At 41.2% G+C, this 25,353-nt stretch overlaps 1 protein-coding gene across 2 annotated transcripts in view; it reads right to left on the bottom strand.

Moving 5' to 3' along the window:
• Positions 1-2,789: 2,789 nt before the first annotated feature.
• The window catches only part of LOC112461971 (DE-cadherin), a 118,560-nt gene continuing 95,996 nt past the window's right edge, over positions 2,790-25,353 (bottom strand). The window contains exons 2-17 of one of the 2 annotated variants that reach the window (XM_025027446.1): positions 16,022-16,095; positions 10,853-10,988; positions 9,524-9,762; positions 8,860-8,883; positions 8,107-8,295; positions 7,381-7,682; positions 6,981-7,251; positions 6,279-6,858; positions 6,009-6,190; positions 4,581-5,922; positions 4,287-4,510; positions 3,988-4,203; positions 3,562-3,901; positions 3,326-3,478; positions 3,032-3,215; positions 2,790-2,932 (exon numbers count right to left, since the gene is read on the bottom strand). In XM_025027446.1, coding sequence (XP_024883214.1) covers positions 3,073-3,215; positions 3,326-3,478; positions 3,562-3,901; positions 3,988-4,203; positions 4,287-4,510; positions 4,581-5,922; positions 6,009-6,190; positions 6,279-6,858; positions 6,981-7,251; positions 7,381-7,682; positions 8,107-8,295; positions 8,860-8,883; positions 9,524-9,762; positions 10,853-10,988; positions 16,022-16,095 — 4,415 coding nt within the window. In that variant the 3' untranslated portion in view covers positions 2,790-2,932; positions 3,032-3,072. The remainder of the gene's footprint in view (positions 2,933-3,031; positions 3,216-3,325; positions 3,479-3,561; positions 3,902-3,987; positions 4,204-4,286; positions 4,511-4,580; positions 5,923-6,008; positions 6,191-6,278; positions 6,859-6,980; positions 7,252-7,380; positions 7,683-8,106; positions 8,296-8,859; positions 8,884-9,523; positions 9,763-10,852; positions 10,989-16,021; positions 16,096-25,353) is intronic. The other variant, XM_025027447.1, reaches the window with a different exon arrangement.

Raw genomic sequence — 25,353 nt, 5'->3', positions numbered from 1 at the left:
ACAAATCTTGTCAACACGAGTTTGAACTAGACTTATACTTAGAAAATACGTCTAGAGGACATCATAATATTCGTTTTACCACAACGTGTGCTCGCGATACGTATCAAAATATATTCGACAAACGTTTCTTCATTGCACATCTATCTCCTCGTCGATGAGTTATAAAAAATGTTAAAAATCTTAAAAGCGCACGAATAACCGAGGAACATTTGTGCGTCTCAACGTAACCACCTGCAGGTAATACATATGTCACCTTTATTGTATAAGAACCTTAAAAATAAGAGCATCCATTTATACATAAATACTTATCAACCGCATGAAGATGTAGAGAAAATGACAGCATTAGTATTATGAAACGGTGGCTGATCAATGAAGAACATGAAGAACAAATATGTCCATGACGAAGATGTGCTATCGTCGCGAAACTATTTGCGAGCCGTGATACACAGTGACCTTACGAGTTATTATTCGCAAAATGAGGAGAAAGATCAACGTCCAAAGCGCGCTATGGCACTCGATCTTCATGCGTCGGTTTTTCGTTTGTCTATTGACCCGCAGTCTGGAATACTCGGATTATTTGCTTATAACGATAAAGTCCTACTAGCGAAGTAACATTACGGACAAACTTGCGATGAGGACGATTTTTTCGACTCTCGCGAGAAGTATACACGTATAAAGGATGGATGTATACCCAGTAAGCAAAAAATGTCAGCAATATGCTAGCAGATTTAAACAGAATATTGCAAATAGATTGTTAGCGGAAACTGAACAGAATGTCATTTCGTAGCCATTTAAATAGAATATGTCATTTTCGACGGTTAATCTGCCATTCTATCGATTTTCGGTTCTATTTCTGCTGACATTTTTGCCGACGAAATTTATAGTATACGCTTTGCAAACACTTTTTCGATTTGACTATCTGGGTATGTATATGTATGTGTATAATACATATATATGCATATATGTATATATGCACAATTTTATAATTGCATGTATACATAATATATATGCACATATATATACATATTTATATATTTATATACATTTATATGTGTATTTATATATGGAGGGGTTAAAGCCATAGTGGTATGACAGTATGACTTTAACCCCTCCATATATTTATATATGCATATATAATTGCATATACATATATACACACATACATACTTACATTTTGGAACATAGATCGAATATACCAATACGTACACAATTGTACGTGTCCACCTGATAATACAGATGATATCGTTACGCATATGCTCATAGCGTCATACATCATGTACGCCTTTTTTTTCATTCGCATACATAATTATTAAAATATTATATAAATTAATAGAAGAGTGGCGCTACTTTTTTTTATTCTCATAAGAAGAGTTGTCTCTATATTCTTTTACAATTACCTCATTGATATCGCTTGACATTATTTATTTTCTTATCTCTATATATATATCTCTTTATATATTCATATATATATATACCTTTTCTTTATATAATGTATAAAAAATAGTCTAGAAACCTTGTAACTTGACGATTACCAAATTCAAGAATACAGATCAGCAATTAACAAAAATTATATTCTCGTTGTAGACTACTGATTACAAAACTGTGATGTATTATTGACGTTTGATGAATTGATGTTGTTCGATTCTCCTTGCTACTGGAATGTAATGTAATATTTAAAGCTAATAATGCATATATAGGTGAGTGTTTTCTTGAATCTGGCAGTCTTCGTGCTTAACGAAGTTACTCAAGTCTTCCTAGACGGCGAGTTCTAAAGTCAGTCACATAGCATTTCGTCGCTATTACGCAATTATAAAAAAATATTAACAAAATAGACAGTAGCTCTTTCTCTCGTTCTAACTCGATGAATGAATAATTTAAAAAATTGGCTTAATACTTTGCCAACTTGTGTACAGCAATATTTTTAACGTAAAGAGAGGAGAGAGATATCGTATACCAAATGTTAATCAGTGTTTTTTATACATAGTGTGATGTTTCGTCCAAAAAGCTTTCAAGAACTAAAAACCAAATACTCGAAATATAAGAAAAAAGAAGGAACAGGTTTTATGTGTATCATTAACTTTTCTCACGTGCGTTTTCTTTGATCTTTATTTTGAAAATCTTAACAAAAATTTCGGCAGTTTTTCTGAGTCGCTTTGTACATTATTCCCTAATAATAAATATAAGTCTCCAAACAGAATAATCGACGAAGTATTAAGCCGTTTACATAATACAACATTTATGCCGCTGCGCTGTCCTGATACTTCTAACTAATGGAGTGTCGCTTATTATAATCCGTCAAAATGCAGTATGTATTATAATTATAATTATAGTTGTAATTATGTTTAAGTAATTGAGTTAAAAGAGAAAAAAAAAGGAAAGGATGCATGGAAATGTCGATTGTCCAACTCGTCGAAGTACATACGAGAACACAATAATCCAGAACTTTTACTGTTCACATTCGTACAGTGAACGCACTATTTTCTCTCGCCTCACATATACACATATATCACTTCTAGTGTAAAAGTATAACATAAATGCGCTAGGTTTTATCGACACGATATAAAAATTCATTTTAAGGGTCAGTATAAGATACGCATCACTTTCACGAGTAAACGAAATTTATATAGTGTCCGTATAGTCACTCATGATAATCATAAAGTTTGTTCCGTCCACTAATAAATCACGCGCGTTAATTACACATTGCGTTAGTAGGCGTATCACACGCTCTTTGTCTCTTCAACCGTCGAACTAAAGTAGTCGGTGAATGAGACCACATTTAAGTACAATGAAACCTCGTTTCTTTCCAATTAATTGGAAGCTGGGGCTGTGGAAACGCACGAACCTGCACAGTGTAAACTCTGCGGCGTGTATGCTCCTAATTATGGTTACATGAATCACAATCGGGAGCGAATCTGCAAGCTGTGTGCATTTTCTGGCAAATAAAATAACGATCATTTAATTATAAGTAATATATTGTAAAAATTGTAATACTGTAGTATATTATAAAACAAAGCAACTACGTTAAAATTACCTGCGTTAAAATTTTATATCTATGTTGTCATTTAGGAAAACTCAACACCAGCTTTCGCTCTCTCGTTCACCGACTCCGTCACTTTCCTCGTCACTTGGATCTTCTCCATACATATCTGCCAATTTTCTAAATCTTGGTCCAAAATTAGATAGATAATTAAAATTGAGATCTCCATCATCAGTGCCTATTGATAAAAAGAAAACAATGAAATTAATTAAGAAAACGATACAAGAATATATAGTAGTAATATAGTAGATAAGTTTAAGAGATTTTCTGAGATTCAAAAATACTAACACGAAGCTAATGACGATAGGTCGCCTTCGGAATTCCCTTCTCCCTCGTAAGCATAATGCCTTACATCGTCGAATGGATTTGTATCGGGATCTTTATCGCAGCTTTCTTTCTTTCCATCTAGAAAGCCACAAATGTCTGGAACTTCGTCGGTTCCTATATAGAAAATTTTCTCTTTAATTTTCGTATTTTAAAATAATCCATAACGCAAATAACACTTTAATCTGTCGTTATCATACCTCTACCCTGTAGGCCAATTGGAGCTATCTTAGAATCAATAGGTGGTGCGTCGTAAATGGCTCTCAAGACGTTTAAATCATAACCCGCATCAGTCTCACCGCCTCCCTCGTCCTCGTAATTAATAATATTTTCTCTGATATCATCCATATCTTTATACAGATCATCCGTCTTTCTCCTATGCACAACTACCGCCACGAGCAATATTAACAATATCAAGACGCAAACTAAAATAGCTACTATAAAATTCGTGTCAATTCCGAACGAGATGGCCTTTGCCATGCCATGATCGCAGCCAGGATCCGCATTTCTGGACAGCGATGGCATACCTAAATTAAACGTCTGAAACAAATAAAAGGATATATAACTTAATCTCTCTCCACAATTTACCATAACTACGCCTATTATGATACGTCTTCATTACTTACATTTCCATTGAATGTCATATTGCGTATACAGCCAACAAATCCTTTGTCAGTTGGTTTATGATCCCATTTCAAACTTGATGCTAAGTGCGCTAAATTAGTCAATGTACCACCTACTTGCATCGGACTGTTAACGTTTAAAAATTCACTGGTGCCTTGCGGTGCAGTGAGACTCATGCAAGCGGATATGCCGCACTTATCGACTATCATCTCTATCGACTGGAAAAAAAAAACAAGCACGATTAAGATAAATTGCATAATTGATTTAAACAAAACGATGCACATGTAACGAGAATTCTTACAGTTTTCTTCCAGTAAACGTCTATTCTGTGCCTCTTGCCGTCCGTTAATTTGATTTGTCTCTGATCTAGCCTTACAGTGCCCGTTCCATAGTCAACATACAATACAGCGAAGCCATGTTGAAGTTCCAAAGACATGAAATCCTGAATTCCAAGCTTCGGATTGTAAGTCATGGGACCGAAATAGAATACAAGACCATTGTCCACGTGTGGCGTTATCTCCAATCCTACGATAATCACACACACATGTGAATAAAAGTGCAAAAATGAAGAACGGAAATGGTGTATTACACTTACCTAAATGTGAGTCGTCGCAAGCTTGACCAGGCGGCGGCATTATAGCCCAACCGTCTCCGTGAAATCCAATGCCCAGCAGTTCGCATTTCGGCCCTTCTAGACCAGGCGGACACTCACATCGTTCTGCCAGAGGCGTACCACCGTTCAAGCAGACGATAGGTTCCGCTACGTGGCAAGTGCACTGCGGATCTACGACCGCCCTAACACCGACAAATGAACTGGTATTGGTGTAGACGACATATGGAACGGTGCTGGCGTTCAAGAAGTTGCGGCATGAATTGTTGCAGTGGAGCTTCTCGAATAGGCACTCGTCAATGTTCATCAATAAGATATCCGCTTTCATCCCCCGTTCGATTTCTTTCGAATGCTGCGCTATAATCGTATTCAACTTCTCGGGAGCGTAATACGGACTGCCATGCGCCGAAAATCGGACGTCCAACAAGCTTCTATTGTTGTGATGAGGCGAATGAAGTACAGTGAACACGTCGACATTCTCGACCGATGTATTCAGCATAGTTGCCAATTTCTCTTGGAATACCTCCTTTTTACTGACACCCGATTCGTCAGGTTCCACAAATTCCTCCGCCGTCAGTCCATGAAATCGTACGGAACCGGATCTGTCAACAGCTTCTTCGGGAAGTTCCTTGACAGTGACGTTCACGTAGGCATGTACTTGATGCAATGGAATAGTTTGGCCTTTCTCGGTGACGATAAATTTCAACACGAAGGTGTCGTTTGATGTACCCGACAGTAAAGTGATCATACCGGTACTGGTATTAAGATGGAAACCGTCGTGAGGAGAAGCCCAATCGAAAGATTTGTCCGGCAGATCCCAATCATCCGGATCATTAACATAAACGCGTCCGATTTCCGTGTCAGGAGATTCTCCTTTATAATTGTAAACAAATATAGAACTCGAGCCCTCCCGCATAGGATTATCATTCTCGTCGCCTATGATCACAGTAAGCGTCGAAGTACCCGTCATAGGTGGCACACCACTGTCCGTGATTGCGATCGGTATATCGTAACTTTTCCGCTCCTCTCGATCAAACACCACTCGCGCATATAAACTAGTCTCGCGTATATCAAATTTTTTTGTGATTTCCTGGTCCGCAGTGATGTCAATTTTGAACTCAAATGGCGGGCCATTCTCCTCGGAGTCATAATCTCGTGCTCTAAGCTCGGTTATCATGCTGGGTGGTTTATTTTCACCCCAAATTACTGGGTAAGGCATATCGAGAAATGGTGCGTTGTCATTGATATCTATGAGAGTAATATTAACCTGCACCGTGGACCTAAGAGCCGTAGGCGAATCATCCTCGTCTCTTGCCATTACGGAGACCTGACAAAAACAACAAAAAAAGAAAATTAAAAAATTAAATTTATTTCTTAAAATATTAGGTCCTAAACATATAAGTAATAACTTACAATCCACGTAACGTGACCATTCGGTGGGTCACGATCTAATGGGTTTTTCAATTTCATACAGCCTATTTTGTCGATTCCTATTAAGGGCCGTTGTTCTTCCTTGACGATGAAGTAGGCAATATGCTGATCGGCATTTCTATCTTCGATATCAGGGTCATAAGCCACCACAGTGGTGATACATCCTAAACAAACAGTAACAAATTTTGTTAGAAAAAAAAATTTTAATTTTGCCGGATTATTCGAAAATTATCGCGTTAACATTTTACTTACCGTCCACCAATTTTTCTTCCTCTATCGTCGGATTTTTGTTGAAGTCTTCGAAGACCGGCGAATTGTCATTAACGTTTTCGACAAAAATCTCGACTTGCGCCGTGTCATTAAACACACCGTCGGACGCTCTCACAGTCAAATTGTACTTGGTGATTTTTTCATAATCGAGCGGCTTGTTCACGCGAATCACTCCCGATATAGCTTCAATATAAAAACTGTCGTCGGTGTTTCCCGATATGATGCTGTACGTGACAGAGCTCGCCGTATCGGGATCGTTGGCTTTGACTTCAGTCACGGCCGTGTTAATGTCGGCGCTTTCGTCAATCGAATTATGAGTGTACACTTTCCGGGTAAAACGAGGCGGATTGTCGTTCTTATCAGCGATTTCGATTTGGAAATCCTGTTTTCCTTCATTGTGCTCGCCGTTTTTGCGCAAAGCACTCGGAGCATTATCCGTTGCTATTATTTTCACACTGTAGATATTTTTTACTTCTCTGTCGAATGTCACTAACGTAGTGATATTACCAGTTTGCGGGTCGATGGCAAAGAGGTCCTTGAAGTTCTCCAACTTGTAGCTAACCTTTTGAGGATGAAAGTCGCGATATTGCGTTAAGTGCAAGACATAATGAAACTTTTGACGTATAAGTTGTAATAAAAGACGCTCTTACAGCACACAAAATATGACTTATGAAATTTTAATACCTGATTATTAGCGGACGTTCCATCAAAGTCAATGGCTCGCACTTGCATCACAGAAACTCCTCGAGGTTCGTTCTCTAACACGCTTCCTGTTTTGAGTTCACGGAAGACTGGAATGTTGTCATTTACGTCTAGAACTTCGATATCGACCACCGTTTCAGCAGCTAACTGATACTCGTTTTGTACTCTCACTATTAATGAGTATTGCGTGTTACTCTCGTAATCAAGATGGCGAGAGAGCTTGATATCTGCTACATCTTTATTGGATTCCAATCTGTAATGAACGTGAAATAAAATATTTTGTTGAAGTCTCGTTGAAAACGCGCGTTGGTTCGCAATCGTTAACATGTTTTGTTTCATATTACATAGAGTGAAAACACGTTAAGCGCAATTCGTGTAGTACCTAAAAGTGTTCCCCTTGTTGGTCTGTTCTGTTCGGCCGGTCACGAGCTCAAACGTTAGAGACGAATCGTCCGAATTATTAGAATTTTCGATGTTGGAAACCGCTTTCAAACGGACAATGCTAGAATCGAAATCGTTAAAATTCTCCTTAAGTCTGATCGGCTCCGGTGACCTCGGTAGAAAAGTTGGCGCCTTCTTATGCGATTCCACAACCCGTATGTTAAGCTCAATGATATTGCTCTGCGGGAATTCGCCAAGATCCTCGGCCCTCGCCGTCATACTAAATGTGTAATCTGGATTCCGCTGCACAAATTCATTATGACCATAATGCAGGACATTTATATATACATACATGATTTGTTAAATAAAATGGGGAAGCGGAAGCTTATCGAAAAAGAGATGGATCGATACGTTCCATTATTTATCAGGGTTTCGGGAATATTATTTTTAGTACACACAAGAAATAAGATAATATTTCTGTCGATTATTCAACAGACATTTTGTTTATTAAAAATAGCGAAAGAGAATACATTTACGTAACAAACTTCGCCGATGAATATAAAAATTTAGAACAACGACGGATTTTAATAAAAAACGACGAAACTATCGCTTAAACTATCAGATAAGTGTTACAAGCTCTAGTTTCGAAGTAATATTGTTCGAAGTAAAACAGAGTTTGCGTTTAAGCGCTATCCTCTTAATATCATTCCACCTTCGCATTACTTACGTCTATAGCCTTGTTGAGGAATATGACACCGGACTCGCGGTCGATCCGAAAGTATACAGCATCATCCGGTCTCTTAGGAGACAGACTATACCGTACGACGGAATTGTTGCCATTGTCGATATCGGTGGCAGAAACTCGCATGACCTGGCGACCCACCGGTAAATCTTGCGGCACAGATTCCGTGTATGCCTGCGTAACAAGCCAAAATGTATTAGCGACAACCGACAATCGCACAATACGTGCGCGCGGTTTCTAAAATGCACTTAGCGTGATGTATTCCATGCAATTTTCATACGAATCGTGTTTACGGTACAATTACCATTCCTAAAAGACCACACGTACATGCATGCTAATTTAATAATGATAATAAATTTAAATAATAAGATTCAATGATAATAAATTTACATATATATATATATATATATATATAATTATATACAATATAATTGGAAAATGTAGTTCGTCACGTTGCGCTGATAGTCGTCATAGTTATAAATCAAATGGAAAATCTCTGTATCTATGATGTCAACGCAAATTTTTATCTCGTACTCTTTTAAATTCTCATGGTCAAATCTGAAAATATTTTTTCAAGTGCGCACGGAAAGATATTCATTCGATACATAAAAATGACAATTTGTTTCATGAAATATGCAAACTGTGTGCATAAAAAAAAGGGAGGAAACAAAACTTGGGACACTTCTATTTTTTCATTTACATATCGAGCAACATTCACACCACGTATTCGGAACCAACCTTCCACACATATCCACGGAAGACCTGGGATTGAAATGAAACAAAAAATTCAAGCAATTGTTGTTAGTGGCGATAGTGGCTGTTATGTTAGTCTACGAAGAAAAAGAGGAATTTACGCGATATATATAAACGTACGGAAATCCACTGTAATAATTCACGAGCTACTCATTATCAAATTAATTCTCAACATTTCTATAGACATAAATGTTACGTTTAAAAATTTCTTACTGATATTTTATGTAACAACGTATGAGTCATACACTTAAAACTATTTATTTTCTCGTAAATTATTATTATTAATTAAAAGTCAGTAAAAAATTTCTTTGAAAGAATTAGTTCATTTCATTTTGGTAACGTTTTTATCGAAAATGAATCTCATATGAAAAGAATTTATTTTATATTTTCAACTTATACATATATTCATAAAAAATTAGCCTTTTAGCATAAAGAACGCACTATCATCCTGTAAATACGAAAAAATCTTCTACGGTCGCTCTTTCTTTTTTCAGTACAATCCGGCTAAGTCTATTACATCCGTATAATTATGGCGTATGCATAATGTAGACGCTTATTCGCACCACATGCACCCAGATTCGTATTTGCAGATATGAGCCGTAAGGAAGTTGGTAACGAGTTGGTAATTTAGGTAGTTAGCGAGACGTACCACTTTGTCGAAGACTGGTCCGTTGTCATTGACGTCTTCGATAGTGACTTTAAATGTGCACACGTCATCCAGCTCCGGCTTTCCATTGTCGGTTGCGAGTACCGTGAGATAAGCCTCCTTCTCTCTGGCGGGTTCGTCCCTGTCGAGCATCTGGGTCGTCGTGATGAGGCCCGTCTTGTTGTTGATTTTGAATTTTAATTTTTCCTCAGGACCAGTCACGAAGCTGTATGTAATGGTACCTGAAAATGTGAGGTCGGATCAGACGATCGTCGGATAATCGAGCTAGTATAATCGGATAATAGAAATTCGAATCTGTCCTTCGAAGATCTTCAAATAAACTCATGAAAATCAAATCATACGAAAATACGAGTTATTTCGGAAATATAATTCGAAATCAAACTTCTAAAAATCTTAAAAAATAGTTTAGTCTTGAAATTATTAAAGAAGTCTCGAATATCTAGAAACAATATCTTCCTAGAAATATTTCCTAAAAAATCTTTAAGCAAATTAATCATGTAAAAATGAATTATTTTAAAAATATTATTTAAAATCAGACTTCTGAAAATCTTGAAAAATAACTCAGTCTTGAAATTATTAAAGAAGTCTCGAATATCTAGAAACAATATTTTCCTAGGAATATTTGGATGCCTAAAACATATTTAAAACATGTTTGAAACATTTTTAAAATATATTTGAAACATATTTAAAAACATGTTTTCTCTTTTACAACACAGTTTACAACGTTATTTCCATCCACTCTATATTTATGTATAGATACAGATAATAATTTTGTTTTTAAGTTAAACGTGTTTTCAAATTCAACAATTTCAAAACTTCTTTAATAAAAAATTCATTTAATTTCGAGTTCAAATCAAATGAGACTCTTGTCGTATAAAATAATTCTTCTGCATAACATGTCGCAAGTGAACTATAATTACTTGCCTATACGCTCTATTTTCGTTCATCGCGGTTTGTTGGCATGAGAGAAAATAGTACGTATTTCTGCTTTATTAATATAATTAATAATGCGACAAGATATTTCCGTTTGCCTGATCTCATTGTGATGCGCGTAAATTCGTCAAAAATAATGAACGAATGGTGAAAAACATACCGGGGACACGGTACATGATTAAAAACAAGCTCAAACACGGATCGTGCATCATAAACTTTTTTTCTGTTTTAATTTGAGGTCGCGAAACTTTGAAGATCATAAAAATAGTTCGCGTGTACAACTTTTTTGTTTTTTTACCACGCGCATAATTTACCACAGACGTTTTATGCGTGACACGTGTGACATATACGCGATGATATCGCGCTGCCATACAATACCTCCATCCTCCGGCGGATCCCTATCCTCGGCATGCACCTGGATCACCACCGTGCCAGGCGGTTCCTCCTCCTTCACCACCGGCGCGTAATTCGAGCAATTGGAGAACACCGGCTTGTGGTTGTGATTTTCATCGAGCTGAAAGCGCAAGAGAAACGGACGGCTATTAGCGCGGGTGTTACTTCGGCGCGAGGCAGGCGCCCCACTCGAAAGATGTCCGGGGGATTAATCGGTAAACTTGGCATTGCGCGGGGGAGACGGGGGTGCGGGACGGGGAAAGACTTTGGAGAACAAGGCGCTCGATAAATCAAAGCGCTCCTCATAAACCAAGCGCCATTAATCACGGCGCGCGTACTCCGGCGGTCTATTATGTCGCGTTTCCTCATAAAAGATCCAACACACAGCCCCCCCGAGACGGGGGGGGGGACAGAGGATAGAAGCACAAAGTGAAAGAGGGAGGAAACGGGGGAATGTGGGAAAAAACGGAGCATCGTACTAAGGCGCTTCGTAATAATCGTCGTTCATGTCGACGATCTAGAGCATGTGGCAAGGTTGGCGCAAGTCCCGCGGCTTTGCACAAAGTTACGCGGCGGTCTGTTGCGTGTGTGTCTCGGTATAAGAGTCAATAGTCTCATAAATTATTGGTCGCAACCGCCCTCGTACGTTGCGTTACCATTTCATCGCGATTAGGATCGATCCGCTAATGTTTAACGTACGTAACCATCGTCGTGCATCATCGACCGACGTGGCGTTTAACTTTTAAACTAGACGGGGAATAGAGAAGAAGAGACGGTATGCATCGAATCGCGAGTAACGACCGGCGACGACGTGTAAAAAAATTTACCGAACGTTGTTGCGGAAAAACTAATTTCACGAATGATAGATATGTCCGGCGTCGAATTTCTCACCGATTCTCGCGCCTTAAATCCCCTGCCAAAACACGGGAGGTTGACGCTCGTAATAACGCTAAGTATCCCCGCGCATTCCCTGGGCGCGCGCGCGCTCACGTTAGACCGTTATCTTCAATGTAATTAAATGGTCGCGACATTAATATTCATTACTATTTTCTGTCCCACGGGGGATAACGATATTCCTGGGTAAACAACATTTGGTAAGAAATATAATCCGCGTGTGCTCGCGCCGTGTTTGCTCGCACGGTGGTGCATGCCTCGGCATCCCCAGCGAACCCCCTCAGACCGCTCAGAATTTCGCGCAGCACTTTGCCGACGTCATGCGTTACCCCCGATATAACGCCCAGCACTCGCTCTCGTACTTTCCAGCCTCATTAACGATAAACAAGTTAGCCGCGTTTTAGCATATTAACCCCGTTACGTTATATCCGCGGCTGATTCCTGCCGACTTGTCCGAAAGAAAATTCCGTCAATTAAAATCCGTAACTCTGGTATCTGCTGAAATCTTGAAAAAAAAAAAAATCATCCGTGAGGATTCCCTGATTTTCTAAGCGTTTTCGTTCGAATTCAGAGGCAAAATCGGAGCGACCTTAGGCGCAAGCTCAAAATAAATATAGAACTTTAAATAGATATTTCACGTTGCATAAAATTTTCATTTTTTTTATCCACAAGAAATAAAAGAAAATAGAGTCTCTTTCGTAAACGTAAAAAGATGTCAACATCTAAATATTGCAGTAATCTTTTTAAACGAGATTTATATAGCACTTCGGTACTAAAAATATGACATTTTTGTGCTCGCAAAACAGCTGAAAATAAAATCTTTGAAGAGACAATTTCGACCGAACGTTCTCCGGGTGTCCCGATAAAATTCTCCAAGAAGTTCTCTGATTTTTTTTTCAAGGCAAGCAAAGAGAAAGATTCTCAGAGTATCCCAGGTTTCCCAGGTTTCCCAGGTTCTTCTCGGTAGCAGACACTTTATAATTATTTACACCGTCGCGTCGCAGACATGCCTGTAGTAGCGAGAAGAAAAGTCCTCGAACGGAAACGAGAGTGCAGGTCACGACGAGAACTCCCCGCCGTCGTTAATACTGCTGTGCCGGTGTAATGAGACGCATACGCGATTGCGTTAGTTATTGCTGCGTTTCCGTTTAACGTCAGCGTGAATATGATATTTGAGTGAGTTCACGACGGTATCGTAAAATGAGCGAAGAAACTGACATCTTTACGCGTGTATGTATATCCGGATGAATGGCTTCCTCCCTCAAGGCACTTTGCGGCACAAATTTCAAGCTAACGATGCACACAACATGCATGGTCGCTCGAGATATACTCGACTGTTAATTTAATATTGAAAGCGAGAAAGCTTTCATGCGTTGCGAAGTTGCTCGCGATCTTTTTGCGCGACGTTTAATATGCAAAACAGCTTCACCGCGCGCGACCATCATCTCTGATTCGCAATGTGAGCTTAAAGGGTAAGGTAAAAGCAATAGGATTTCATAAAGGGGCTGAATATCAAACCTACTCGCTCTATTAACGTAGTGTCTACAAGAAAATTATATTTCATTACATACCATGCATCATGAAAAAGGTTACTACACCGCGGTAACGCGAACCCTTATTATTCTTTAAGTACTTAAATTTCTTCAAGAGAAATTTAATTAAAGTTATAGCGAGATACCTTACGTTGAAAATTGAAAGATCATGATCAATTGAACCCCCGTAAATAAAGCAAGGAGGCAGGCAATTTCATTTTAAATGTAAATATCAGAATTTCAGATGCATAAAAATAATTAAAATTTTATTCCGCAGCGTTGAAAGTATATATTTAATAAAGTAGAAATAATATTTATATAATTAATTAAAAAATCACAGATCCATTGCTTCATTCTTTCAGTTAGAGTCGATTACGAATAGATATTTAATTATACTAAAACGCTGCAAGTTTAAGTAGCCCCCTCTGTGTGCCACGTGGAATCTACAGGTCACATTTGAATTATAGGAAACTTCTCTGCCACGTCTGTCTGGTATTCACGAGATTAGATCCCAAACAAGTTCAGCGTCCAATTACGGGTCTGGCGAAACGGCAATTCTCGTCAGATCGTACCATTTGTCGAAATCCTGTCTAACGAATCATGCGCATGGAATGGCCCCCTATGGTTCTTCGTCCGCAAGTTCGCGTTCCTAAATATCCTACGCTTCGCCAAGCGAACTTCGGCGGCGATAACGTCAACGATTTACGAGCGATTCGTAAGCAAATCTCGAGGGCCGCTAACCAAGCACTTCTCACCAAAATGTCTCGCACTATGAACGTATGGCGCAACCTATTCATCGAATCACGACTATCACGAGTGATCTCTGCGGCGAATTATTTATGCATGACGATCGCACGAAGAGCAACATCGCGCCACGATGTCAGACCGGAGATGTAAGGCCGTTTCGCTGTTATGGCTCGTGTTTTGAACGCCGTCTAAACGCCGCGCGCCGCTGGAAATCACTGATTTTGCACGGATAACTCCCGACGAAATTGTGTCAAAATACGACACGCGGAGCAAAATGCGTTTACTAAGAATTTAGCTCACAATCAGTCTAATCCCGTTGGTATTTTCGGAACTTTTAAAGAAAGATGCTTAATAAAGGAAACTTCCTTCGGTTTATTAGCGCTTCTTTTTATAACGCAAAAGGAAATACAATTAGCTTGAAGGCCAACCGAATTACGTAATAATCAAGTTTTGAATCTAAATAAAGATCACGTCAATACCGGCAAACGTTTGAAAGCCATGATATTGATTGGCAAAGTACAAGAATCTTGCATCATAAACCGTCATATTACGAGTGTCCGATTTCAAGACGTTTCATGTAAAACAACAAAGGGAAAGCCCGAATCTGGCGCGAGCTGCTTAGTCAAACACGTCTTTCTGTCAGAGAAAAGTTTGCTGAGTAAATCTCGACTTTGGCGATAATACATGGTATAATATTTGCATTTAATGGATTCCAAAAATTAAATATTGTCCGCGTAAATACCACGACACGATTGTTGGAGATCACTGGTTATTGAGGTTTGTTTTATGCTAAACATAAAGAGATCCACGGTCTCGTTCAGCTAATATGAACATTTGGTTAAAAAGGATCTAAATAGAGGAGTGGTGATATCGATATTTCTGTGCGAGTATCATGAATAATTACGTATCTTTTAAATATTACATCGTATAAAAATCCGTGCTTATCGATATTGTATTAGCTTCAATATTTTTTTTAGAGTTTCAATTCTTCTAAAAACGTCAATCAAGAGCCAATATTTATTTCATTTAGCCTAATTAGCAGTAAAGACTTTAATCGACTCCACTGGCTATTATTATAATTGTTATGACAATATGACCATTTGAATTTGGTCAGATTAATCGTCAACACGTTTTGACCATGGATTTTGGTCCTTCTAAATTGATGTAATTTTGATGCTTATATATAATCATGCTTATATTACATCAACTCATATATTTAAATAATTTAATTCATTTCATTCTATTATTGTTTAGTTACATGTTATTACCACACGCCTCAATGATCAAATTGGTACGACACCCTTCACGGAATGAGGGAGGTTCCAGGTTCGAACCCTGGCTGAGGTAATATTTTTCGCAATAAATTAAATTAAATATAGAATGCTTATATATAAGCATCAAAATTACATCAATTTAGAAGGATCAAACCGTCTTGACGATTAATCTGACTAAAATCAATGGTCGTATTGTCATGACGATTATAATAATAGCCAGTAGGGTCGATTAAAGTTTTTACTGTTAATAAGCTAATTATTGACTGGCGAAGTAAACCGTTATTTATTCGGTTTATTTCATTTAGTTTCAAATCTAAAACTCTATAAAAATATATATTAAGATGCTAAAATAAAATATATTTTAAACTCGCTGCCTCGATCGCGACTTCTCGCACGCTCCATACATATCCAACGAGTGGCAATGAATTCAGGCCCCGCTCGTCGATGTCACATAGACTGCGCACGGTAAATATTTAAAGTGTTCGGCAGATAGGCGTTGAAGGAAGGGACAAATCCATTATCCAACTTGCTGGAAAGGTGGTTTATACGGGGATCTGGTTGGATCATCCCCGGGATCTCGGGTAGTAAAAGGAACCGGGCTCCGGTGTCTGAGACAGAAGGAAAGGAGTGTAAATGGTGGCGGCGGCGGTGGAAGGAGGGGGGGGAAAACGAGAAATCGAATCAAGAACGAATCGAGAAGCACTCACCGATAATACACCCTCGCCCAGAAACTGCGATCTCACGTCCAGGTGTCTTGAGTGCCTCAATCTCGTTGCAGACGCTGTAACATAAAGAAGAAACGGGGGATGACGATATCGCCCATTTAGGATATTGCGCCCGATAAGGCGCGGATAATCGCCCAAGAGCATCGTTCGGATTTAGGGATAATGCGTTACGCATAACATCATTTCAACGGAAGCGAGACCGCGAAACAGAACGAGTTTTTCTTATCGTATATAACATAAGTACAACATATCGCAACGTTGTTACATTAATAAGTCTAATGCATACTTGATGATACCGAGATAATTGTGGTAGGTGAGCATACATTATCACCTCTATGTAGATCTCATCGAATATAGTGCATTGAATACTTGAGCAGAATCGACGAAAATACGCGCTCTGATGAAAATATATTTAATAATATATGGAAATATGAGTCAAACGTTGAATTTATAATATCTAAGATAAGCGTTGCTCTCTCTCTCTCTTCCTCGTTAAATGGCATAATCCGCTTAATAATTATTTCAGCTCGCATTTAATCGTCCTATCGCATCTATTTTGGCCGTACACGGGAATTTTTTTTTCCCGGTGTTCGTTTTACATTTTATACGTAAATTTAAAATATCAAGCGCTCCCTCGATACGCATTTTTTGCGAGATTTAACTATCACAATCACGACAGCTCCCGCGTATATACGTGCAAAACGATGTAATGGGAGCGAAATATTAGGGAAAATTTGTAACTTGCGATGGAACAATCTTAATTAAATTTCCAGGTACTGAATGCTAATTGAATTAGAAATTACATATCTCGGGGCGAAACCCTCGAGGCTGCAAGAATCTTTATGCATCATTCACAACAATGTCTACTCCAGCAACACCGAAGAGCGAGGAATACAACTTGGAACGCTATCTCAGAACTATTCATAAGTTACGTAAAGTAGGCATTGCTAATGCGGCATTAGAGTCTCTTTAAGTTAATGCACAAAGACGGAGCGAAAGGCGTGTAGAAGAAAATACAGCTTCCAAGTAGGTATGCAAAATTATTCACAAAGACTTGTTGTTAGCAACTGTCGTTTGGTCGCGAAAAAAAAGTACCTATACGTAATTCTAAAAGAGATTGTTATTAATATAATAACGGTACAATAATTCGCTTCGGTAAAAAGAGTCGCGCGCGCGCGCTCGAGAGTGAAAGAGAGAACGGTACAAAATGCGCTCATTTTATTGAACACTCGGTATTTTTGAGTACCGAAAACGTTCCCTGTCACTCTTTTGTTAATGCTTTGCGACCGCAATACGTGACGGCGACGAAGCGCTGTCATTCCTGCAGCTTGCGTGGCTCCAGCCACAATGCGGTTTACCCGCACTTAATGCGGGCTCTGTCCCGAATTTTAAGTAAATTTGTGCCGCCGTAAAAGCGATATCACTGGAATTGCATAAAATTCAGCCGGGCTCGCAAACGTTCACGCCCGGAACCCGTCACTGCGGAATATGGTGAAACGACAAAATAAATAACACACGACAGAATGAGTGGAAGCCAGCCGGACATCTTGGGCCATAAATCGTTTGCGCGGATTTTTTCATTGTTGCTCTAGCATTTTGGCCTCGATCCTCCTATTCTTTTTTTATCGTTTCGCAAAGGTTGATTTGTGAAAGTGGCGTTTAACAATCTAATTGATCTGACGTTAATGATTATTCATAGCGACGAGCTTAATTATGTTTCTTCGGAAAAACCGATAAACGATTGTCGCTCAACCTGTTTAAAATACAACGTATATAACAGGTACAATTATTCACATATATAACTCGTCGATTGAGGAAACCTCCCCGATAATTGAATTGGAAATCATCCTCCCCTCTCCCATTCTGTCTCTGTGTCAAAATCATTCCGAACAATCGTCGACGTCACTCAAATTTATTATCGCTCGTACTCAATCGAGCACACACTCCACTCGTAACCGCGTACCGATCCGTCCTCTCAAACATCCAAATTAACACTTCGTCCATTATCTTGTTCCGCCCCAGTTGAGGGCAACATCTGTATAGCATGCGGAGGCTGTATTTGTATTTCCGCGTTAGCCGCCGGTGTTAAGCGCCATCGTATCGCTGTGTGCTTCGCGCCCCGTTCCCTTTAGATTCTTCGAGGGAAGAAAGCATCTCTTAGCCCAGTTCTTTCGCGCCAGAGATCCATTAAGTACTTTGCCCGATACTGCATTCGCCCGCGGAGCCCCGCATATTAGCGGGAAATTTCTCTATCAAGTTTCCCGGTAACCCCCCTCCTCCCCCCGGGTTGTGTTTTAACGTTACATTTTATATCGCGCTTCTCGATGAGGACCGCGCGGGTTAGCCGGTGGTTTCGACCACGCCGCAGAGCGAAATTACGAAAAATATCAATGCGATACGTTGCATATCGCGATTATTGCCCCATCGAGAGGATTAATCCAACGACTATTTGCGATGGAAACAACTCGTAACGCCGGAAATAGGCTCAGATAAATGGAACGATATGCACACGTGAAACGCCCCAGCCAGTTCACCTTTTTTTATGAGGCCGTACACTCTAACGTTCAATGCGCTCAAATGCCAAAGAGATATTGCAGCAGCATGCTCGGCAAAGATTGCCATTTTTCATTAAGTTTGTCAACAATGCAACGGCGACTAGGAGTGTGTCAGCCTTCCATCGACTGACTGTACATCAACTTTACTTTTTTTGATTCGCAGTTAGTTTGGAATATATTCCGAAATAGGGAAATCGCATATTCCGCAACTTCTGCATATTTGCCGTACATGCCGCGAATATTTGATGTGCTAATATTGTGAATTGTAAATATCTCTCCTCACACATTATTGTGTAATTGTACTCCCCCAAAAAGGTATGTATATATCTCACCGAATGAACGGTAACCACGCAAGATTAATAAATACTCCCATCAAGCTTGATTCAACGCTAAGATAGCAGAAGAGAAGTGACGCGCGATCTATCCGTTCGCCAGAAAAGATTTTTCGCGAAGATAGAATGAGAGAGAGAGGGAGGGAGAGAGAGATCTCACGTACTCGCGTCGTTAGGAGGAATTCATGTCAGTCGTGCCGCCCTATATTCTATTTTGTGCCCGAAGAGACCCAACGACATTTTATGTCACAAGCCGAAAACCCAGGTACGTTCTAGCGGATTACGGATGGAGCCCGCCGTGTTCCGTATCAAAACCATTTATCGAAACTATCGACGAGCGAGATTTATTGAATTCGACCGCACCGTTCCTCCCGCCCGTCCCGCTTTTTTTTCCGGAGGTGGCAACGCGCAACGCGCTCTCTAATCCGCAGCGAAAAACCCTCGATTCGTACCTGCATGGTATATACTGTCCAATCTCGTCAACCCCCGGGAGTCTTTCTGCCTTTTAGTTTTTGTTTTCTCCACCTTTTTTTTTACGTCCCGTGTCTTTGTTATGCCCTGAACATCGAGTAAATGTGAAGTTGATCGCTCGCACTTTGATAATTGCTCCTCGACGACAGATGATCGATCGTGCCTCGCGCCCCGCTGGAAATTATGGGAATATATCGTCTAGTTTATTTAGCGTTCGCGAATCCGCGAAATTCGATAGAAACGCCGGTGGGGAACTCGGTATAACTAATTCGCTTATAGAATAGACGCTTAACAAATTCCTCCAAGATGTATTTGCTCGACGTATTAACAGAAATCACAACGCGGCAAATTCGTCGTAATAATTCACATTTCGCTTCGAATCTCGCCTTCTGCAAGTGAGATAACGGACCAGGTCGGACAGCGCGAATAGTTAAACAATGATAAGTTTTTAAACCCGGTAAAAGTGTAGTTGGCACCGATTCAATCGGCGCGCTTATCGCGCCCGGCGCGGCGTTTCCCGTTGGTAAATTTTTTCGCGAGGACAACCAACGCACGAACGACCGGTATTTCTCCCCGCCCGCGCCGCGCCGTGTGGACGACCGCGGAAATTATTAATCCTCATTTCACTAAGTGCACGCTGGAGCCGGTCGGCGCGCGACGGGGCGTTGTATGTTTGTGCCGCTTAAGCAGCCTGCCGCGCCGGTTATTCCGCTAATACCCAAATCGCGTTACGGCGAGAAGTCGCCTAAACGTAATATACGCACGGATAATCTTTATAATTTTCACGTATCCGCGCGTGGCGTGCGCGTTTATCTCCGCTGGAGCGCCCCCGCGATAAAATGTGCCATTAACTTATCTAATTGGGTTAAAACATTTCCCGAATTTATCGCCTTTTTTTCACGCTTATTGTACGAACGCGTTCTACAATTCCGCCGTAGTGCGCCATCGAGAACTCGCTGACAGGGAGGGAAAAGAAAAAAATTTATGAAAATGCGAACTTTCTCGCGAGCGTGGATGGCCGGTCGCGTCGGCGCGGCGTCATCGGCGACGCCGGCAACGGGATCGACCCCGGGAGATGACATTTCCGGTATTATCGTCGGCGTAGCGTTATCAGCGACGTCATCGGAAAAGCGTCAACTGTAAAAGGATTCGCGTCGGCTCGGGAGCCGTTTCGCATTTTTCATATCTCTCGCCCGGGCGTCGCGTCGCGTCGCGCGATATTTCCTGAAGCGACCGATACGTATCTCTGGACAATCGCGACCCCGCGCCGCGCGCCGGTGACACGGAAAGCGAAACACGAAATTTATCCCGATAGCATCAAACGCTCATTACCAGAAACGAAGCCAATTATATTCCCACTTTTTTCCCCGGTGTAATCGCGCGCAGTTTGTTGCGGACGCGCTCCCGGCGAATTTTATAAAAATATTAAAAATTGCTCCGCCGCGATTGCACCGCGTAAAAAAAAAAAAAAAAAAAAAAAAATAGCGAGAGCTTCCGTCGCGCACGGAAAACCGCACGAAATTCCCGTGCGATTGATCTGGAGGACTACCTTAATTGTTTGCCATGTAGAACCGCGTAATTATCGGATCAATTACGAGCGACGAAGATTACACAACGGTTGGAAAGCGACCAGATCCAAGGAGATATCGAGAAACACGTCGCTGTCCCCGATTTCTGGGAGAGTATTACGGCCGGATTATTGTCAAAGTTATAGAGATGCACGCCGGCACCGTGAGCGGCGAGGGAGGAAACGCGGGACAGGGAAGCGATAGAGCCGCGGGAATGAGCTCGCTAATTAGACTCTCGGTCGGCGATTGCTCTTCCGCGTTGAGTAATTTCTAAAACGCGCGCGGCCAACGCCTGCGCGTCGCGAGATGGATACGCCCGGTTCGGCCGGGGCTTTAATTAAAGCGTTAAAAAATATGGGGGAAAGGGAGAAAGATGCATTGACGTGCACGATGCACCGAGAAATAAATTAGCCGTCCGCGTGCGAATCATCGCGAGACGTCACGCAGCGGTTTTCGAGCGAAAGACGACTAATAGTCCCGCGCGGGGTAGGCACGGCCGTGAGGTAAAGCCGGGTCTCGCGGCACGCGACGATAAACCTGGAAGGCAAAGCGTGTTTATACGTTTGAGTTTAGTTTAAGGCTTATGCAAATACCGGATTACGGATCGCGCCACGCATTTCCGCGAGCGCGTGAACCGCGTGAGTGTGTTTGACGTGTCGCATTCTGTGCGCGCGACCCAATTTGAAGAGCTTGCGTATCCTCGAGGGTGCCTAAATCCATATACATTCCTCCCTCCCTCCCGGAAGAGAGCCGAGAAAGAAGGCTCTCGCATAATCGCGGCTGTGTGTGCGGCGCGATATCCCCGGCGCGCGCTGTCGCCGCTCGTCACGAAGAGCGAGGAGTTAATTTGTTGAAAGATTGCCGCGCGGATGGGCGCGGCGCGCGCCTACCACTACCGTACCACGCGGGTTTATCTAATGTGAGGATTATCGATAACCAGGTCATCGCGCGCACGTACCGGCGTACCTAACGTGACTGGCAATAAGTAACAACGTGGTGACACGCTTACGAAACTCCCGCGCACGCACCCTCCTCGATTTACACAACGCGATGCACGGACTGGCGTGGAAAAATGGCTTTAAGTCGATTTACGGTAAAAAAAAATAATGCTAGCCAAGCTTGTGCCTGACGAATTTCAGCGGTTACCTGCGCCGATCGCGTGATAATTGAAGTAGATTAATTATGTTATATCGAACAGAGAGCTTTCGTGAAAAAGGCTCAGCGCGGAAAGTTGAAAGTGAATCGCCGATGCTTCTGTTGTACAAATATAACACTATTAATATAACATTATTAAAAAAATAAGAAAAATATATCTAATAAAAAATATATATATAAATGTTAATTACAGAAAAAAATATTAATATATAAATGCATTAATGTTGACATTTATTAATATATAAAAAAATTTTAATATATTACGTGCAATTCTTTTCACGGAAATCTCGATGCGGAAACGAATGCGTTACGCCGATCTTGATACACCCTCGCACTTCAATTTTAGAATATCGCTGCGCGTTCGACGGATGATTATGGCGGATGTCATAGTGGCGCGAAAGGGGTAAAAGGCGGTACACGCGAGGTAAAATATCGCGTAAGGACGGGCGGACACCCGGATACGCCTGACTGCGGGCGAACGTGTTGCCTCGCGGGTGCATTATGCGCCGTAAGTGCATTCCGTATCGATAATCGAAGCTAAACCAGGCCTCGCGCACACACGTTACACGCGCGAGGGAGAGACGCGGCGATGTGGTGCGTTCGCGCGCGAGAGGGAGAGAAATCGCGGCGAGAATTCTCCGCGCCTTTCCTTCTCCAACCCTCTGTAACCCGGCGCGAGGCGCCGTGCCGGTGACCGTCTCGTCTCGTCTCACCAACGCTCTCTCGCCCATATTCATTCGTTTGCTCGCTCGCTCGCTCGCCCGGCTCCCCTGTGTGCGCATGTTATGGATTACTGTCGCCGCACCTAACTCAATTAAACCAACTTGCCGACTACTTTGCCTCGCGGCCTCGTAAGGCCCGAGTCACCTCTCGCGTTCTCGCTCGCGCTTACACGCCATCCGTGTACGTCGGCCTGGCGCGCGGGCTTGATATCCCCTTTGCGCGGCATATCGAGGTCAATCCTTAGCCACTTAATCAATCCTTAGCGCTCCATCATCCTTTCAAGACTTACTTTTTCCTCCTGCGCGGTTACGCGTCCATTCTCCGAGCTACTCTACAAAATACCGGGCGAAACCTCCGATAATACGACGCCTAATTCGCGAGCTACTATCGACGAATCGGATAAGACGAATCAATATCAGTTTTCGATGCTGCGTAAGCTCTTGAAGAGCTATGAGATTCATGGTACTGATACAGATCAAACATTTATTCCAGACATCACGGCTTCTCACAGTATCTGATTTTTAAAGACGATGTATCTGAATGTGCAATGGGTTGTATTATTTCCACTGATTTTTCAATTTTCAAAAAAAAATACTTATATTGTAACATAATATCTTTGCGCATAGATCAATATGATAATTTTACTAATGCATGGAAAACATGTGATATTTAGGAAAAGCATTTGTAATATTATCAATAGGAAACGTGTATGTCATTAAAAATTTATCGTATCATATTTTCCCTCTGTAAAACTTTTATTCAAAATATTTTTTTCTAAAATAACTATGAAATATTTGGTATGATATTATTATTCATGTTTCAATCAAACAGACCCGTACGTAGTTACATCGAAATCATTTTTCTTGGAAACGAAACTTCGCGCGACCAAAATTTATTCCATACACTTCGATTTGCTTTAAGCGGAATCGCATACGTCTCTCAGTTTTCGGATATCGTTTTACATTATAAACAGGTCGAGCACTTTCGGCGATATCGCGATGTTCAATGACATAAATCACGTTTTTCGATAGTTTCTCAGGTCGATCTAAAGATAAATTTAAAATCCGTCTTTAAAAGAGTAAGCAAAACATATTGAAACATTCCTGAAGCTCATCGCTTGCTAACTAGAGCGGGAATTATCGTCGTAAACCGCCGTAGATACTTCAAACCGGGTATTCGCGCCGTGTTAATAGTCGCGAATAAGTTCGCCGTGCGCGAACCTTTACCTGCGTTTCGTCGGCGCGAATGTGCGGTGGCAGTAATAGCGCGAAACGTATACGCATCGCAGAACGGGCGATGCGCGAGGCATCGCCCTAAAACTGCCGGGTCGTTAAGAGTTTACGAGCTAGCGCGGTAGTGCTCGAAGGCGCAGCCCCAAATCCGCTCGTCGTTTACTTCGTGACAACCGACACGTCTTACTATAGCCGTAAAAAGGTATGTGCGTGCGTTCGCGCGTGAACCGATGAGGGACTTCTTTACCCGAGGATGCACTCGGAATGCCAACGAAACAATATCGCCCGCTTAAACTTATTAGATTTAGAACTTCCGCATTGTGATCCTATATATAAGCAATGAGTGTCGAGATCCAGAAGGAGATACTCTGGAAGGATTCTATTTTATCAATCGAACGACATTTCAGTGATTATAATAGAAAAACTGAAATACAGTTTTACAAACTTCCTTTTTTCACTTCATCGAAAAGAAAATCAAGATTTTAAATACGTAATCATTTTCCTTGATTTTTTATCAGATTATCTGACGAATTCCATGTTTCGCAAAACAACATGAAATTATTTTTAAAAAAATCAGATGTGGTGGATTAGACACAAAAGGCGATGATAAATCTCGTCGACTTCTTCGTCAGATGACAAACGAGCCCCGCGGTTGGCTCGCGCTTGTATAAAACACGGGAACTTCGTTGCTGATATAAAAGGGGCTAATGTTTGAAACACGCGTCGGCAATTCGCGGCGCAAAGCCGCGAAATCACGGGCCGCGCGCGCTTACGCGTCGTAACGACCGCGACGAGCGGCATTAATGCCAGACTTATAATTTATTACAATCCGCGTGCGTTGTCGACTCCGTCTCATTTACGAGCCGAGAATGCGTGTTACTAGTGCGGTCGTGGAATTAACGCGCACGGGCAGTTCACCTTCATAAAACGCAGATTTAGAGTCGCCACTTTTGTAGCCTCGATAAAACCGCGCGGCACGCGGTGATACGTGCGATCATACGCGCGACTCGTGGACGTGAAAGCGTCATAGCGGTTTGATTGACATTTCACGGTGGAGATGATCGACATCGAGACCACGCTGACGGATTACCGAACGCGCGGCAAAATTGATCGTTGTAAAAACGAAAAAGATTGACCCGTTACCGAACACATCGAGCGTGCCGCTGGTGAATTGCTAAGAGAAGAGAGCTAAATTATTCGACTGATTTCAAGAAACTCTCGTCCTCGGGAAATTTTTGAAATTGATCGAATAATTTATTATTTTCGGGAAAATCAAAT

The sequence above is a fragment of the Temnothorax curvispinosus genome, unplaced genomic scaffold (assembly GCF_003070985.1).
Source record: "Temnothorax curvispinosus isolate PA1 unplaced genomic scaffold, ASM307098v1 QBEX01011923.1, whole genome shotgun sequence".
Taxonomy (NCBI): Eukaryota; Metazoa; Arthropoda; class Insecta; order Hymenoptera; family Formicidae; genus Temnothorax; species Temnothorax curvispinosus.
This window is presented reverse-complemented; position numbering and strand designations above follow the sequence as displayed.